This window comes from Delphinapterus leucas, chromosome 9 (assembly GCF_059928025.1).
Source record: "Delphinapterus leucas isolate spDelLeu-1000000601 "Yukka" chromosome 9, BTC_Dleu_Yukka2, whole genome shotgun sequence".
Classification (NCBI taxonomy): domain Eukaryota; kingdom Metazoa; phylum Chordata; class Mammalia; order Artiodactyla; family Monodontidae; genus Delphinapterus; species Delphinapterus leucas.
The window spans coordinates 79,539,276-79,557,451 of record NC_143137.1 but is presented as its reverse complement, the minus strand read 5'-3'; the positions used below and the strand labels follow the sequence as shown (position 1 = coordinate 79,557,451).

The 18,176-nt window shown below is 35.6% G+C and overlaps 1 protein-coding gene across 1 annotated transcript in view; it reads right to left on the bottom strand.

The window, feature by feature from the left end:
• The window catches only part of SEMA3E (semaphorin 3E), a 108,688-nt gene that overhangs the window by 12,624 nt on the left and 77,888 nt on the right, over positions 1–18,176 (bottom strand). The window contains exons 11-15 of the mRNA XM_022562640.2: positions 16,193–16,284; positions 13,939–13,980; positions 12,046–12,212; positions 7,156–7,223; positions 5,515–5,654 (exon numbers count right to left, since the gene is read on the bottom strand). Of these exons, the coding sequence (XP_022418348.2) occupies positions 5,515–5,654; positions 7,156–7,223; positions 12,046–12,212; positions 13,939–13,980; positions 16,193–16,284 (509 nt within the window). The remainder of the gene's footprint in view (positions 1–5,514; positions 5,655–7,155; positions 7,224–12,045; positions 12,213–13,938; positions 13,981–16,192; positions 16,285–18,176) is intronic.

Genomic DNA, 18,176 nt, shown 5'->3' with positions numbered 1-18,176 from the left:
TTTCACAAGCTATGTGATATTATGCAAGTAACTCAATCTCTGTGCTTCAGTTTCTTTATCTATAAAGTGGGGACAATAATTCTATTTCATAAGGCTGTTGCAATGATTAAAAGTATTACTATAGGTAACATTCTTAGGACAGTGCCTGGCACAGAGTAAGCCATATTTAACTATAGATGCTTGCTATATTATTCTTAACTTTTATTATCTCCATGAATTTAGCGCCTCTTTGCTAATGTCTCTCACACATCTCTTGCCATTCCAAATCTTTCCTTTGGGCTTTATATTCCCAGGCATGCATATTCCAGGACAGCTCTGTCTGCATGCTTTACAGGAGTCCCAATTCAATATGGCCAAAATCAAACTCTTCCTTTCCTCCCTGTATTCTTGGAATCACATCACTGCACCATCAACCACACAAACACCCAAACCGGGAACATATGAATCACTTTTGATCATTTCTCTTTTATCTCAAATATCAAATGCACTCAATGTTATCTCATAAAAATTAAAATCGGTCTTCTCCCTTCCTACTACCACTGTTTAGTTTGATCAAAACTCTTTCATTTGGGCTTCCCTGGTGTCGCAGTGGTTGAGGGTCCGCCTGCCGATGCAGGGGACGCAGGTTCGTGCCCCGGTCCGGGAGGATCCCACATGCCACGGAGCGGCTGGGCCCGTGAGCCACGCCCGCTGAGCCTGCGCGTCCGGAGCCTGTGCTCCGCAACGGGAGAGGCCACAACAGTGAGTGGTCCGCGTACCGAAAAAACAAAAACCAAACAAACAAAAAAACCTCTTTCATTTGACCATTGAAATACCTTCTTAAATGGTCTCCTTGTCATCTTGCTTATCCTCCAAGCTGGTAAGCCAGTTTCTAGAGTAACGTGTCTAAACAGTTTGTCTAAGGCATTCTCATTGGCTTACAGATAAAGTGAAATGGTTCCTTGGCGGATCTACTCATTTTTGTGCCCTCACGTCCTCCACAGATCTACACTGACCGTATTGTTTGTCATCTCCAGCATGTATGATTACACCGCTCTTTCTGCTAGTTGGCTTCTGTTTATCCATTAAAACACAGCTCAAATGTCACCTCTGCCTTGGATCTTTCCCTAAGTGCCCATAGCGCCACAGCCACACCTGACCTGTCGGTTGAGACAATGTTCTTTTCCCATGGTTTCATACTACGTTGTAATGAACACAATACATTATAACTATCTGTTCATATTACTGTATACCCTGTAAGCCTATAGGCTTCGACAAGGCTAAGGCTAGGGTTTGTTCATCAACTATTAAGGTAGGCTCTGAATGAATACTTATTGAATTCAAAACACCAATTTTAGACACTTGGGGAGGAGAACAGAAGGTTGAAAATGCATTCCATCTGAGGTATTAAATATATTAAACAGCCTTCACAATTTTCAATAATACTGAAGAATATATGTGAAGCACTTGCTCTTATGTGTATGAGGCGGCCACTTGCCCATCCTTTGACTTCGTAGGTGAAGGGCACACTGACAGTTAATGTTGTGCCATTGAACATGATGATGTATGTCCCTATCATCCCTGCTTCCACCTTTATCTCCACACCCACATGCTACAGTCTTAATACAATAACCAAAGTCATCTTTTTAAAACCGAATTTTGATCATGTCATAGTTCTCCTGTAAACTACCCAATGGCTTTCTATTTAATTCAGAGCAAAAACTAAAGCCCTTTATAAGGGCCTACAAATTCCTGCATGAGCTGGCCCTTTACCTCACTTTTTGACTCCGTTTATTAGTCTCCCTATTGCTCTGTCTCCTCCAGCCACGTTGCCCTCCACTCTGAGGTTCTTCTAATATATCAGGTGCCCTCCTGATGAAACAGGGCCTTTGCACCTGCTGTTCTCACTGTCCAGAAAGCCATTATCCAACACTGTTACATGGCCTATTACCTCACCTCTGTCAAGTCATTTGCAAATGTCACTTTGTTGGTGAACTTCTTAGTAGGGCCTTCCATGACCACCCATTTAATATTGCAACCTTTCCCTGCAAGTAATCTCTCTTGTATTTTTCTCCTTACCATCAACTGATAGTTTAAAGAATGTTCTTAGTCATATTATTATTATTGATATCTTTCTCTGTTCTCCAGAGTACAAGTTTTACGAAAGCAGGACATAATAGATGCTCACTAAATAAGTTTCAAATAAATGAATAAAGCGTTATTTTAGTTAAAACCCAAGAAAATGAGGTAGAGTGCCAAGAAAGCTGAGGCAGCATGCTCCACTAAACTCTGATGGAAAAAAAAAAAAATATATATATACACATATATATGTACATATATATACACACACACACACATATATATATATATCTGTCAACTGGAGCATTTTTCAGAAATCAAATTCCAGAACTTCTGCAGTGAACAGTTTTCCCTTTGCCCCATGCTTGTCCCAGAGCATGTGAAACTGTATTTAGAATTCTGATTTCAGAAGATGGTGTGAGTTAGTAGAAAGAACTAAGAGACCTGGATTTGAATCTGCCTCACGAGCTATGAGTAACCAGGAAAGTGATTAAACATTCTGTGTCTCAATGATCTCATCTATAAATACATTCTTAAGAATAAAATGGTACATTTTATAAAACGCAGATAGCAAATTCCTAGTTACTTGGCTGATGAATAAATGTGAAGCAGCTCAGCTTGGGAGGCAGGAATACCTGAGTTCAAACCTTGGGTCTGTAACTGGCTTTATGAGCTCTACCTCTTTGAGTTTTAGTTTCTGCATTTGTAAGATGAGGATTCTTATGCCTAAGGTGCAGCTGTGAGATCCGAGAATAATAAGGTAAGGCACCTACCCCAGTTCCTGTATACAGTAGATGCACATTAAAGAACAGCCTCATCTCCCAAGTCCCTTCTATGAAGGCTTCTCCCCCAGGGTGTCATAATCACAATGCACACCACAATTAACCAGGTCGTCAAGCCAAGGGAAGATGCTCCCTTATGAAGTACTTATAAATTAGGCTTTCCATAAACATTTCTGGAATTAATAACATGTTACGTTTCATACGTGTTATTTAAGGAAGCAAGAAACTATAAAGTGCATATTCGAGAGAATTGCAGTGATCCAGTTTAGAAACCAGGTAACTGAATTGCTAAAAGCTTTCTAGAAATTTGGTTATGGAGCATTTCTACATATTAATTGGAGCAAAAACGTCATCCACCTGAATACATGATTTCTGGACAGCTCAGGAGAGTTGAGGGTGGATCTGTAAGTGGATTCCAGACTCAACAATAGCAGTTCAATAAAAGGATACGACAATCAAAATTTTTCAGAAAGGCTATGGGCTGACCGTGGCTTGTAGCGTCCAGGATGAGCCTTGACGGCCATTGTCAGGGATACTCTAAAAAAGCATACCCACATGAGTTAAGAATTGGACTAGTTGAACTTAAACATCCTGTGCAATGGTCAAGATTTGATAATAAAATTACCTTGTATGTCTTACAGTAACTATAATAAATGCAAAAATGGTCCAAACTCTAAATGCTAAAAAAACTCTAAACAGACCCTAAAAAACTCTGAAAGAATACACACGTAAAGTCATTTTGCTCTGTGTACACAGCACGCACATTTAGCTTTTGACGAAGTCAGCAACTGTGTGTTTCGTTTTGTTTTAGATTGTGAATAACTCAATATATATTGTTATGTCTACAGAAATCAGGCACTACCTGATTATGATACAACTTGTCATGCATAGAGTAAACTCAAAATTTCTAGTACCAGTAAATACACCAGGGAAATTTCAATGTAGTTGAAAATAGGGAGTAAAATTTGGGGAAAAAGAAGTAGATTATATTAATATGATAAAGAAACTTAAAATTGAACACTACTGGATACAGCATGTCAAAATGATTTGGTAAAGTTTTCCAAATGAGGCAGGTTACACTAAGTTCCAAATCAGAAACAGAACATACTGAGTGAAGAAAACTACTGATGAAAGAATTACTTCTCTGTCTTCTGAAGCCATTCAACTGGAAGAACTATAGAATATTCCCAGGTCCTCTCCTGCCAAGTCAGTTACAATGGAATTTAAAAACCAGTTTTATCTCAGATTTGTGCAATGGAAAATACTTCAGTACTAAATCAATAATTTATTTCAGTGCCATGTACTGTAACTTTTTTGGACACGTATTTATTGTTATGATGTCATGAAAATTTAGGAGAATTTTCCTCTCCTGATTGCCTTTCTATATTATCTCTAATAGTCTTTGTTAAGTTGAGGTATCATCTTCCTCTCTAATAGCTATCCCAGGAACCTGGGATATAGAAATTTAGTCAGTTCCCAGAATGTACTTTATGATTCTCGACCAAAAACATGTTGGATTTTTAGTTTCACAACAGGCTAGGGGAAAAAAAGGCATAAAATGTAATTGTGCTCTACATGTAGAATCAGTCATTTAAACTCCCGAGGACAAAGGTTTCGTCTCCAGTGTCAAAATGAGGTACAGACTTTCCTGACTCACTATCTTATGAGTACCTATTAGCTGTCCTCTGTGTCCTAAGGCAGGCCTCTAGGATTTCTTCCCCTTATTCAACTTGTAACCCTCTCTTTACTAAGGACCATTTCCCCAGTATTCACCAAGTCTATCACCCTTTAATATAACCAAATTTTCTTCTATTTTCTATTTTTCTAATTCCATTTTTGTAAAAATTAAGTTCAACGCCCACATCAACAATGCTTTATCTGCCTTCCCTAAGCTTTACCTGCTTCACACCCTTGACCCCTCCCTACATAAAACCAGCTCCCTAGACCCGCATGCATCTATACAGTGTTTGCCACCAGCCTGTTCTGTATGTGTGCTTTAAATGCTGTCTAGCCTTCCATCAGTAAAAGCAGCCCAACTCGTTCCTCTCTCATTAGTTAGATAATTATAGAAATATAATCTCCACCACTAAACCTGCTTAGAAGGATAAAAGAGCTGATGCCTGTTTTTTGGACAACAGTGGAACCCCTGAGTTGATGTCTCACATATGATTTAATAGCTTTATCAACAACTGGTTTAATGTCGCTGCTACTGTTGTTTCAATTCTATTATCCATGTGTCTAAGATACATGTGATAATGCTGTTTAATTTCGCTATTTTTCTAAAACATTGCCTTGGGTGATACAATTTGAGACTATAATTTTACAACATGACACTAAAATCATGAAGCCGAAAAAAGCTCCTAAGTTAAAATCTAATTCTTGGTTCCAAATGTTATTTATACATACATACATAATTTATTTATATATGTCTATAGATGTATATAAAAATCTACATGTATATGTATTTAAAAACCTTTATATATACATATACCTATACATATACACGTATATATTTATATGTATATAAATCACACATAATAAAAAAAAAACCCACTTTTAAAATGACAGGTCAATAGATTGTTTAATTTTTAAGTACCCAAATAAAGAATCATCTATTTACTGATGGCACACTGTATGCAAGACACCACGGTGTGAATGTGCAGCTATGAATTACCTCCTCTCTTCTTGTGTCGTGTCCTTTCTGCACAAACCAGATAACTTTTGCTTGTAAAGATCGCGGGGTACATTCCAGCAAAGTACTGTTGTTCTCTATGCCATAGGCCAATCGCTCCTCAGTCTTATCCAAAACATCCCCTATAACATAAATGTTAACATCAGCCTTGAGACTTTGATTTTACTGGTAAACAATATTTTTTAAAAGATTCTTTATTCAGACCCCTATAGCAAAGTGAATGACTTTTATTACTCATTGTTAATTTCTATACAGGAGTTATTTAGGGAGAGTAGCATACCAAAATCTAGGCATTAAAAAGGCACAGCAGGCTATGGAGTGAGACAGAAAGAAGTAACTGGGAGTTTGGTTCCAAAGGATGTAACAGTCAGATCAGTAAGAAGGTGCATCAGTGTTAAATTCATGAAAAATCAGTGGCAACATCCACTGATAAAGCGGGCAAGGTAAGTACCAAACAATTAAGCAAGGCATAGAACTAAAATTCATGATTACAACCAAAAGCAGAAATCAAGGAGATATGGCACTACATAAACAAAAGTGTGAGCGTTATCTTGACAATGGACTGCACTTATCCAGATACGGGGCTCCTGAAGGAAGAAAAGAGTACGAAACTGAACTAATAAGGACTTTGTGAACCAGAGCTTCTTGATTATAATCTGTATTTTGGCCCAGAAAGGCTCTCACTGAACTTGAACTCAAATGGGCATAGAGGCAAGTATACCTAACTGCAGTTTGGAATAAAAGCAAGTGGATTTATTCTTCGTTGTTTTAACCAAGATCAAAATCAGTACTAGATCCCAGGATTTTTTTTTCTATGTCTGAGTCCTCCTTGCATTCAAAACTGACCCCTAAATTTCCCTAAAACTATAATGCCACCTTTCTCTAGCTAATATTCTCAGAGGCTTACATCTTGCATCAAATCCAGAATCAGCCTGGGGTCTAGCAAACTGATCCCGGACCACAATCTCTGGATCTGTGTATAAATATCTCTGGTCTCCCAATCATGGTGCCCCTTCCCTCTGTTGCTTCCTGGTGAGCACAGCCTGTTCACCAACCACCATGATGGTGTAAAGAGTCAGGATGGTGGTATTCCGTCTTGTCTGACTTCTTTACATTTGTCTACAGCTGAAAATTTCTCTCTTCCTTTACACATTGGACCACCTACCACCTTTCATCAGAAACCCAGCGAAAGAGTCGAAGTTTTTCACTTTATTCTATCCAAAGCTTAGCAGGTGACTTGATTCAAGTTAGATCACTCTTGATAAAATTACTGTAAGTTATAAAAACACGGTGAAGATATTCCCATGGTTGAACTGGTGAAATAAACCCTGCAAATCACTGTGGCAACTGTCACCTAAAGTATGCAGCATTTTTGTTCTAGGAGTCCCCTTTTTGAATTCTAACAATAAAGCTTGGTGGGTAGGTAAAACGTTTTCCTAATTAGGAAAGATTATATATCAAATGCACAAAATCGTAACTACATGGAAAAACAGAATACTTTCACGAACATTGTTCTAGTGTGTATCAATCACAAAGAAAACAAGGACCCTGTTTAAGAAGCTGACAGTTTATCTTCAGTGCACACTCTAAGAAATCCATGGCAATCGATTTTCTATGGATTACCGACAAACTGCTGTCCAAAGCACTGCTGAGCTGCATTTCCATGCCGAACATCTTGTCTGCGGAACCGCCTGAAAGTAAGTAAATGCATTTAGGAGATGTTCAGATTTCAATTTTCCAGACTTTAAAAGATAGCCAACCGCATTAAAGTTTCAAGTAGTATTCTGCTACTGAAAAAATTGATCAGTCATACAAAACCAGGATACAATCCAAGTTTCATAGTTTTCCATATTTCCATTGAATGTTATTCAATGGATAAGATCTATAGAAAACTGCTTTTTAAATCGTCACATGAGTTTGATTATAATTTAAGAAGGTTCTCTTTACATTTCGTTAAGAATTTAGTTAAACAAGAAGTCTTCTAGTTCAAAATGAGTGTCTTGGTGGTAAAGAATGTGTTCAGATAAAGACAATGGGATTTGAAGCAGACTACCTATTTGAGTAAAAATGCATAAAATTCCTATCTATATTAAAGTGCATTAAGTAAAGGTATTTGGATCTAAATGTTTTGTTCTACAGACATCATGATCAATATGATTGCTAATAAAAATAAACTAATAATATACTCAATTTACTTTTATTCAGTTATAACATTTAGAAAGTATATGCCTCTGTTGAATGTGATGGTGCATTTACCTGTTTAACAGGATGTCTTACATATAGTAGAACTCAAGAAATATTGTACTTCTCCTCAATTTGCCTCTAAAAGGCAAATACGCTTCTAGTATATTTTCATGTTTTATAGTTCGCTTAGACATATAATTGACAAATGACAATATTCTTTATCCATGGAAAAAGAATTCCAGAATATATACCATGTTTCAAATTTGTAAGCACTGTTCTCAGGAATTAAACAATGGAAATTATCATTATTAGTACTGGGAAGCTAAAATCAAGATCTTCAGCATATTAATTCAGATTTGAGATAAAAACAGAAGTATTACAATAAAATCAGAAAATACTACTTGCTTCTCTAAATCATGGCATATCTTCAAGACTGAGGGAAAACCAGAAGGCAAAACAGAAGTTTTACCCCAGAGGGAAATGGGTGAGACTTCCAGACTGATAAAGAGATGCTTTAACCATATGCAATGATAAAATTTGGAAAAGGGAACCAGATTCAAATCCCAATGCCACCCCTCATGTGCTGCATGAACTTATACATACCCCTTGCCTATACTGGTTCTGTGTGTCTTCCTTCGTAAAATAAAATTGGGCTAACTGACCCCTAAATTCCAGTCTCAATTTTTTTTTTTCATTCTAGCTTTTCCTCAAGTTCACCAAATAGTGATATTGGAACGTTATTTCAAGAGATGGAGTGCTTCCTCACACATGAGTTCAGATCCTAGTTAAGAACGCAATACTTAAACAACCATTTAAGTATTTCCCTATATTGAAAGCTAGGACAGATGAATATTTCCAATCGATTTTTAGGATTATGATCTGTTTAAAAAAAGAAAGCATGTTTAAAAAAAGATAGATTGTGGATTAGAAAACCTTACCTAAAGACCTGAGATTTTAGAAAGTTAAGATTAAAACTGCCACACGGATCATTCTACCGAGCTAAACTGAAAATAAACATTGACAGAAAAGTAAGGAGCAAAATTTAAAAGTTTTAGACCTCTGTATTATTTTATACTAGCGTTAACATCTATTATACAACTGATAGCAGCTCTAGATGAGAATAAAAGGCTGTTGTTAATTCCTCACTTCACTGAGTATTGCTTTGGTATTGGGAATCCCAAGCCTGCTGATGAATAATGAATAATGGAACAGGAATAAATCAATGAATGGGAAACAGGTTCCACTTTGCAGAAATGATACTGTATCATATTTATTACACAGATGATTTGAGAATAAAGGGAACTACAGTCAGCTAATACTAGATAAGCATTGTGGATAGGTGTATACAAATTTTGTTTAAAATCACTGGAAACATGCATTTAAAAAAAAAGATATCACATTCTCCAACAAAGCTTCAGTTCACCTTATACTATCCTAAAATAGCTGTTCTTTACTTCAGCATTTAAAAAAGAGTGTATTAAAAGCAGGAGTTTTAGAAAGGTTAAGCAAAGTTGTCGTTTATTCTCCAAGTCGCATATTTTTCTTATATCTCTTGCCTCTTGGAAACTTTTAAAGAGAATGCTGGAAATAGACGGAATACAAGAGTAAGGGGGAAGAAAAAGACCTAGTTCTAGAAATTATAGTGTATTTTGGAAGACTATTTTAAACAAGTGGTTTGAACTGCGAATTAATGTTTTTCCTCTGTTGATTCATTTTCACTCCGTGAACAGAAGGGTATTTATTTTAATGACCAGTTTTCAATTTCTGCTGCTAGTCAGATCTGAAGCAAAAACGATCTGCTATAAAAGCAAACTATTTTCCCTTTATGTCCTGGAACTTATCCAAAAAGTTCTCCTCCAGGGGTGGGCGACGGTTCACAAGAGTGACGCTCCTGGAAGATCTGCATTACATGTCACTGAACTGAACTAATTCACTTACGAGTGTGGCTCCTGACTCCAGCATCTCAGTCCTTCCTGTCTATGATTTTGCCTATTCATTTAACTTTTTCTAAATAACTCTTTTTGTCCACCCTTTTAAATACTATCTTACAAACTTGTGCATGTACAATCTTACAAGATGTACTGTACACCAAGACATACTTAGCTATGGAAACTGCTCAGTTAAAATTCTTCATCGCTCTTGCATGCCTAATACGAAACCTTGCTATTCGGAAGTATTTGATGCAAGGTTTGTAAACATATTGATTTTTGCTAAAAACAATAGGATAAATAATATTGTTACTTTTGGTAAAACTACCTTTCTGCCCTTAGAACCTACCACTTCACTCCTAACCTGTGGAACTACACGGCTTTCCCAGAACATTCTGTGCCTCTGTACAAACAATTAATTCTCTTTAGCTGGAATCTCCTTATATCTCTACCTTCAAGGCTGAGCTCAAAGGTTGGGTTCTTTTGAGAATTAAATAATGTGTTATGTGTATTGCACTTAGTCCAGTACCTTACACATACTAAGTGCTCAGTGGTGAGCTATCATCCTTATTTACAATTCCATTCTCCACTTCAGGTTCTGATTTCCTACAGACAGGGGGCTGTGACTGTTTATTCATACCCCTTTAACACAGTACAGAAACTGGCTTAATGAGTGAATAAATCATAAAACAATATTTTCAATTAATAACATGGCTATATTCCTCAAGAATTGCTTTCAAATATCATTAAGCATTTGTACAAAATCAATTAACTCACTCAATTCTTTAATACAGTTGGTAAATTATTTAGTTCACAAATGTCCTCTCAAAGCATCTTTTTTTTTTTTTTTTTTTTTGCAGTACGCGGGCCTCTCACCGTTGTGGCCTCTCCCGTTGCGGAGCACAGGCTCCGGACACGCAGGCTCAGCGGCCATGGCTCACAGGCCCAGCCGCTCCGTGGCATGTGGGATCTTCCCAGACCGGGGCACGAACCCGTGTCCCCTGCATCGGCAGGCGGACTCTCAACCACTGCGCCACCAGGGAAGCTCCTCAAAGCATCTTTTTACTATCTGCTTAGTATATATTTAAACACTCATTGCAATGTTAAGTTAGCTAAGGTCAAATTAGCAAACATTTGAATTAGTGACTAAGTGTTTTTAAAAATGAGATTCTACTATACATGTAAACTTAGGAAAATAGCAACTGTATTAAATTAGATTAAATTAGATTTTGAAAAAGGTTTAAAGAAAAGTAGCCCAAAGTGAAAGAGCAAGAGTAAATGAAATTAATAAAAGTTGCTTTTCAGTAGGGAAACTGTATATGAGTCTATATTTTTGCTTTATATTATCTTTAGTCACTTTATCAAGTGAAAAAGATAATTGCTTATTCTATAATAAAAATATTTTCCCTTATTTTTGTCCCCAAAGAATGCACAATTTCTTCTGACTTGAGTGAAGATCCTTATTCTTTAAAATACTTTCTGTACCTCAAGGTCTCCTGTTTAAAGAATCCCAGGATTTACCTTCTCTAACAAGTAGCAATGACCCCACTGAATTGTCGATATTAGAGTTTGGAGGTCTTTAAGTACCTTTCATTTGTGTTGAATTAAATCACACATTTCATTAATTATACAGGTCATGCATTTGCCTAGGAGTTAAAATATTCACTTTCAAAATGAAATAAATGAAGACCAGCTGGTCGGGAGGACACAGGGCAAATGCAGGATGTATTTTAGAATTTATTTATTTATTTTCCTTTTAAGTCTTTGAATTCCTCACGTGTGGGGTGGCTAGCCATTTCCACATTTTACGTTTATCTAAACTGGTTTCATGTCTTGCAGCAAAAGTTTCAGGAGGGGGAAGAGTTGATTGAAAGCCGGAGGAAAAATAAAACCCCAGCAGCCTGCTCAGCCCAGTCTCTACACAATAATCAATGGGAGTTATTTTTCAGTAAAATGTGGATGTTTCAAAACTTATATTATGAACAAAATAGGACTATGATGATTAGGAGGTTGGGATTAACGTATAAACATTACTATATATAAAAGGGATAATCAACAAGGACCTACTGCATAGCACAGGGAGCTCTACTCAATACTCTGTAATAACCTATATGGGAAAGGAATCTGAAAAAGAATAGATATACCTAAAGTCTATGTACACCTGAATCAAGTTGCTGTACACCTGAAATAAACACAACATTGTAAATCAACTATATTCCAATATAAAAACAAAAAAATCAAAGTTACTTTGGAATAAATGGAAAGTCACTAAAAAGAAACAAACAAGCAAAAAAAAAAAAAAACCACAGTTATTTTCATGGAATGGGTACAAAAAGAGAAGAAAATAGTGTTAGGTTTGTTTCTCTAAATAAGGGAAAGATTCCACGGAAGACTCTCTCACCGTTTTGCATGTGTGCCTGTTGGGTAATACCGGGAGCAGGATATGCCATCCCAGGCGCAGTAAGGGTCTCGAGCCAGGCAGCAGTCTGCACAAGCACTTCCATACATGTCACACTGATGGAATCTGACTTGGGCCACGGCAGAAGCAGATCCAATATAGAGCTGTTGCTAGAGACATCAAGGAAGAGAGAGGCCACTAGTAGAAATGGGCAGAATTCTCACTGAGCTCTTACACCTGGATTTTCACATTCCTACACAATCGCCTCTGTGGATACTCACTTAAATGACTGCAGTTACTCAAGACAGATAATGGAACACTGATACTTTCATTTTCTCCAAGATCTGAAATACTTTTACAGGTTTGGACGCATGAGTAATAAAATTGCTAGAGCAAGGCTGACAAATATCTCAAGAAGTTGACTATTTTATTCATTATCTAAGTAGAGTCTTTCGTCATCTAACACTGTAGGTCTTTTTAAAAGATCTATAGGAATGTCCAGTAGGAGACTGGAAAAGTAAATGGTCTTTTTTTGCATTTTTAATTGAGATACGACTGACATATAACATTATATTAGTTTCAGCTGTACAACATAACGATTCGATACTTGTATACACTGTGAGATGATCACAATCAGTCTAGTTCACCGCCCTCATCACAAACTACAAATCTACAAATTTTTTTTTGTGATGAAAACTTTTAAGATCTACTCTCTTAGCAGCTTTCAAATACACAATACAGTATTGTTAACTATAATCACCATGCTGTACATTATATCACCGGGACTTACCTATTTTATAACTAAAAGTTTGTACCTTTTGATAACCTTCACCCATTTCACCCAGCCCCTGCCTCTGGTGACTACCAACCTGCTCTCTGTATCTATGAGCTTGTTTTTGTTGCTGCTGTTGTTGTTTGCCAATAGTTCACATATAAGTGAAATTATATGGTATTTGTCTTTCTCTGACTTATTTCACTTAGCATAATGCCCTCAAGGTTTATTCATGTTGTCACAAATGGGAGGATTTCTTCCTTTTTTATGGCTGAATAATACTCCATTGTGTGTGCATATATGTATGTATGTGTGTGTGTGTGTGTGCGCGCGCGTGTGTGTGTATATAAAATTTGTTTAACCAGTCATTCATAGATGGACACTTAGTTCATTTCCATGTCTTGGCTATTGTAAACAATCCTTCAATGAACATGGGGTGCATATACCTTCTTGAGTTAGTGTTTTTGTTTCCTTTGGATAAATACCCAGAGGTAGAATTGCTAGACCATATGGCAGTTCTATTTTTAATTTTTTGAGGAACCTCCATACTGTTTTCCATAGTGGCTGCACCAATTTACATTCCCACCAACAGCTCACATTGACATATAATGTAGAAAAGTGATGTGGATATATAGAGAGTGATGTGGAATAAACTGTATGTTATTAAGTAAAAAGTAGAAGTAGCAGAACAATCAACATCCCATGTTCCCATTTGCCTAAACATAAAAGGTTATTTATAAATAAATGAGGTAATATATGCAACAACTACTTCTGAAGAAATTTACACCAGAAGCTGGTTCCAGTAAAGTAGAAAAGAGGTTTGTGTTTCATTGTACACTCTTTTGTATTACCATCATTACCATTGTTTTTTGCAAAAACATTACCAAAAAAAAATCATGGAATAAGGTCCTATCATGGTTGTAGAGGTAAACCTACTCTTGTCAACCTTTCTAAAACCAGAAAGTGAAGAAATCTATTACCTGTAAACCACTATGTATTTTTGTCAGAATAAAACTGTAACTTGTTAATATATAAGCACACATACTTAAGCTTTCTATCCTTTGACCTTATCTGATAATACAGAACACACACACCACCCCCCCACCCCGCCACACACAACTTACTCTCTTTGATGAAATCTCCATAGAAATAATCGGAACTGGATCCTGAAAAATTAAAAAAATACGTGCCCTTTTTAGGAATAAAAATATAGAAACATACCTTAGTGTGGTTATAAATTACCTGAAATCATACTAGGTATGTGAGTTGTTTGCTGCCAAGCAGTCTACAGCTTTCATTTTAGTAAATCAAAAGGAAAATACACTTAAATAAAATACAGCTTTCTTTTAAAATATATTTTCTAGTAGAGTAGGACAAAATGTGGATGAGAAAAGTAGTGAATAATCTAAGCATCTTATAGTTTGTCTCTGGATTATAATTTTTGTGTTTGCATTTGAATATTACTCATGCTCTGGAAACTCAAATATCTTTAAATAAAATAATAAAGTCAGAGTGTTCTTTCTTATAAAGAAAGTTGAACCATTAGAAGTAAAACAGTTACGTCTTTGAATAGGTCTTACTGCCAAGAAACCATGTGATCTTTCATTGTTTTAACCCAGGCCTAAACAAAATACTTTTCTGTTAGAGTTCAATTTCCATGAACCCAGAATGCTTTGAAAAAGATGCATTGTCATCATCACTGTCTTAGAATTGCACCAGAGGAAGGATGAATCTACAGGATAGTTTGAGAGCCTATGTGCAATTCTAGGGATGGTGACTGAGACGACAGTGTCTCTAAGGACACCACAAAGTCAGTCAATTCTGAAAGTGGAGAAGCCATGGGCAAGTGGGATCCGCTCTGTGGATAATTACCCTTCAAACAATTATTTTTTGAAAGAGAAAAACTGATCCTCTCTATTAAATTTTTAAAACTATTTTAAACTACAGAACCATATATGCAGGCATGCATTTATTCATTCAAAACACAATGTTTCTTAAGGGTTTATATGAACAAGACATTGTGATGAATGTGGTTAATATGAGAGCTATGATTCCTAATATGAAATGAAATCTTACAGAGGTCCAATACGCAAAATAAACAAAAGCATAGCTGCTCTGGTTGAGATAAGAATGTGGTTAACTTTGTGCATAGTTATGGGGAATCTAATCTCCAGAAGAGCCTACGCGAAATAAACTGTTTCTCATCAAAAATGTTTTCATATACATTCATCACCTACATACACAATCTTCATTACTTGCAGATTCTGTTCTTGCACATTTGCTTACTTGCCAAAATTTATTTGTAACTCCAATATCAATACTTGTCTTTCGCAGTCATTCACAGACATGTCTGTGCTCAGAATGGCAAAAACTCTGAGCTGCCCAACGTGTACATTCCCAGACGACGTCAGTCAAGGTGATACCCTGCCTTCTTGTTTCAGCTCTCATATTGTAAACAGGTATCCTTTCCATGGTCTATTTAGTGCCCCATTTTCATACTGTTGTGCTTTTTGTTAGTGATTGTGTTGATTAAAAGGCCCCTAAGCATAGTGCTGAAGTGCTGTCTCGTGTTCCTAAGCTCCAAAAGACTGTGATGTGCCTTATGAAGAAAACATGTTTTAAATAAGCCTCGTTCAGGCATTAGTTACAGTGCTGTTAGCCATAAGTTCAACGTTAAGTAATCAACTATGTATACTAACTAAGGTGTCTTTAAACAGAAACACACATAAAACAAGGTTATGGATTGATAAGTTGACAAAAATGTCGTGGCTAGAGACTCTCAGGAACTTAACCCTGTATCTCCCCTAGGAGCAATGATTACTAATTAATTCAGCGTTCAGGGTGACTTCAAAGACGGTAAGTGCCACAAATGTTGAGACTTACTGTGTGTGTGTGTGTGTGTCAATATGTACAATTGTTTGCGTCATGTCTAATCTTTCCATTATCGTTCTGTAGTTTTCTCTCTTTTGGTAAATTCTCTGTGTAAAGTGCATGCCATAAAAAAGCAGTCTACTCACCATACCACAAAGTCCCCAACATGAAATCTACTGCTATTTTTTAACTGTCTATATCGATAGTACATTTGTTCAAGATGATACATTGCAATAATGATTCTAGAATTCACTTGTGGGATAAGTGTCATTTCTTTATGTCACAGTTCATATAATGAAATTCTTTTCATGCTTGGTAAATACTGGCCTCTTCATCTGAACAGTCTATGAGAATCAGATGTATCAGAATTTTAAATCATTCTTCAATTCACTCAGAATTCACAATATACCTGTTAGAGAAAAACTGACGTAATGTTTTTCCTATTTATAACTCACTTGCAACTGTCTGTAATACATAAATGTTGGCTATATTTTTCACTAAAAATACCTTGAATATCTGAAGTTCTTCTAGAATTACTTCTTCCATTGATTCTGTTTCTTGGTTGTAAATCGTGATTACTTTCAGCACAATTCCATTATCTGTGAGAAAACAAAAGAGATAAACTAGAAGCTTTGACACAATCTGGTTTTCAAACAATTAAAAACAATGGAGAGACCATAAATTCAAATAAGATTTGAAATCTAGATGTATAAAACATTTAATCATTGCTAGTGAAAACAATATGACTACTTACATATTCATATTCATTATTTCAAAAATTTGATTCAAAACTCCAGTTAAAGGTTCAGAAATCAAAATGTCTTTTGGAATTAATGAAATAAAAGACAGATGGCAAATTATTCTAGCTTCTTCTGTGATGTATGATGAAAGAAAACTTTTTACCTAAAGCTACCTTCCCTGTAAGAAACTATACCTTTAATCTTATGGAACCTTCCAAGCAACGCACTATGGAAATTTTTATATATATATATATAGATAGATAGATAGATAGATAGGCATATAGATAGAACATGTTTATATCTATATACACTTTATTTTTTCCTTCTAGTTTTAATGAGATATAATTTACATACAGCACTGTATAAGTTTAAGGTATACAGCATAATTATTTGGCTTACATACATCATGAAATGATTATCACAATAAGTGAACATCCATCATCTCATATAGACACAAAATAAAAACAATTTTTTTCCTTGTGATGAGAACTCTTAGAATTTACTCTCTTAAAAAGTTTCATGTAACATACAGCACTGTTAATTATATTAATCATGGTGTACATTATATCCTTAGTACTTATTTATCTCATAACTGGAAGTATGTAACTTTGACAACCTTCATCCAATTCTCCCACCCCTCACCTCCAGTAACCACAAATTTGGTTATATACACTTTTAATAAAAATTTCAAGCATACACTATTGAGAGAATAGTATAATGAGTCCTCCTGTACAAACCATTTAGCTTCCATAATTATCAATAATTTTATAAATTTATATTCACCTTTTAAAACTCATTATTTTTATTATTTCTGATATTCTGACCTTGTTATTTCCAATGAAAAATTTGAAAAGACGCTAATTTGCTTGTAAGAAAGATTTGGTGTAGTGGCTAGAAATAACTTAGGGAAAAAAAGCACGTTGGAGGTTCTGATCCAAGAGTTTCTATGGTATTTAAGCAATTTGTTTAAAAATTACGAAATCTTGCGGTTGGGTTAATAAAATTTGATTAAAATAAAACTAATAACAATTACCTGTATCATACATTAAAAGGAACAAAAATTATCATATCAAGCACACATTATAAATATCCCACAATTATTATATCAAGTAAAAAGCAAAGATGAAACTCAAATTATCAATTTGCAACCAGTGATTTTGCAATAAGGACTATATAGCATTAAAGCAAGTGTCTGGTAAATTTGGAGAAAAATAACTATTTTGTGGGATTTTCCAATGCTGTACTCATTACACATTTATCAAATATGTTCTTTGTGCTGAAAAGCTGTGGTTCAATATAACAATATCTTTACGTTAAACATAGGTTACAAGAGAGTGTAAGTATATACCTGATATTTCTGGAATTCTCTCAAATAGCTTTGGTCAATCTAATAAACAAGTATTTCTGAAAACATTCTTGGACTTATATATGACTTCTCATTTAAAAATAACATACTTTTTTCTATGATTAATTTTATCAAATATTACTCTTGCTTATGGAATTCTTTTTTTTTAAACTCTGTTGGACATCACTATAAGTGAATTCATGGCCAGGTAACTTTAACTTTGTTAAAGAAATCTTATGCTTTGTTGATCTTGAACCCACCGTGTAGAGCACATTACTAACCTCCTAAAATAAATGAATAAAATACAGCCTGCACCAGAGATCAATTTCTGGAAATCCGATGAATATCTCCTTACTTAAATCTTTGCTTTTTCAGAAAGCATGACTGGAAAAACTCAAGCACCAAT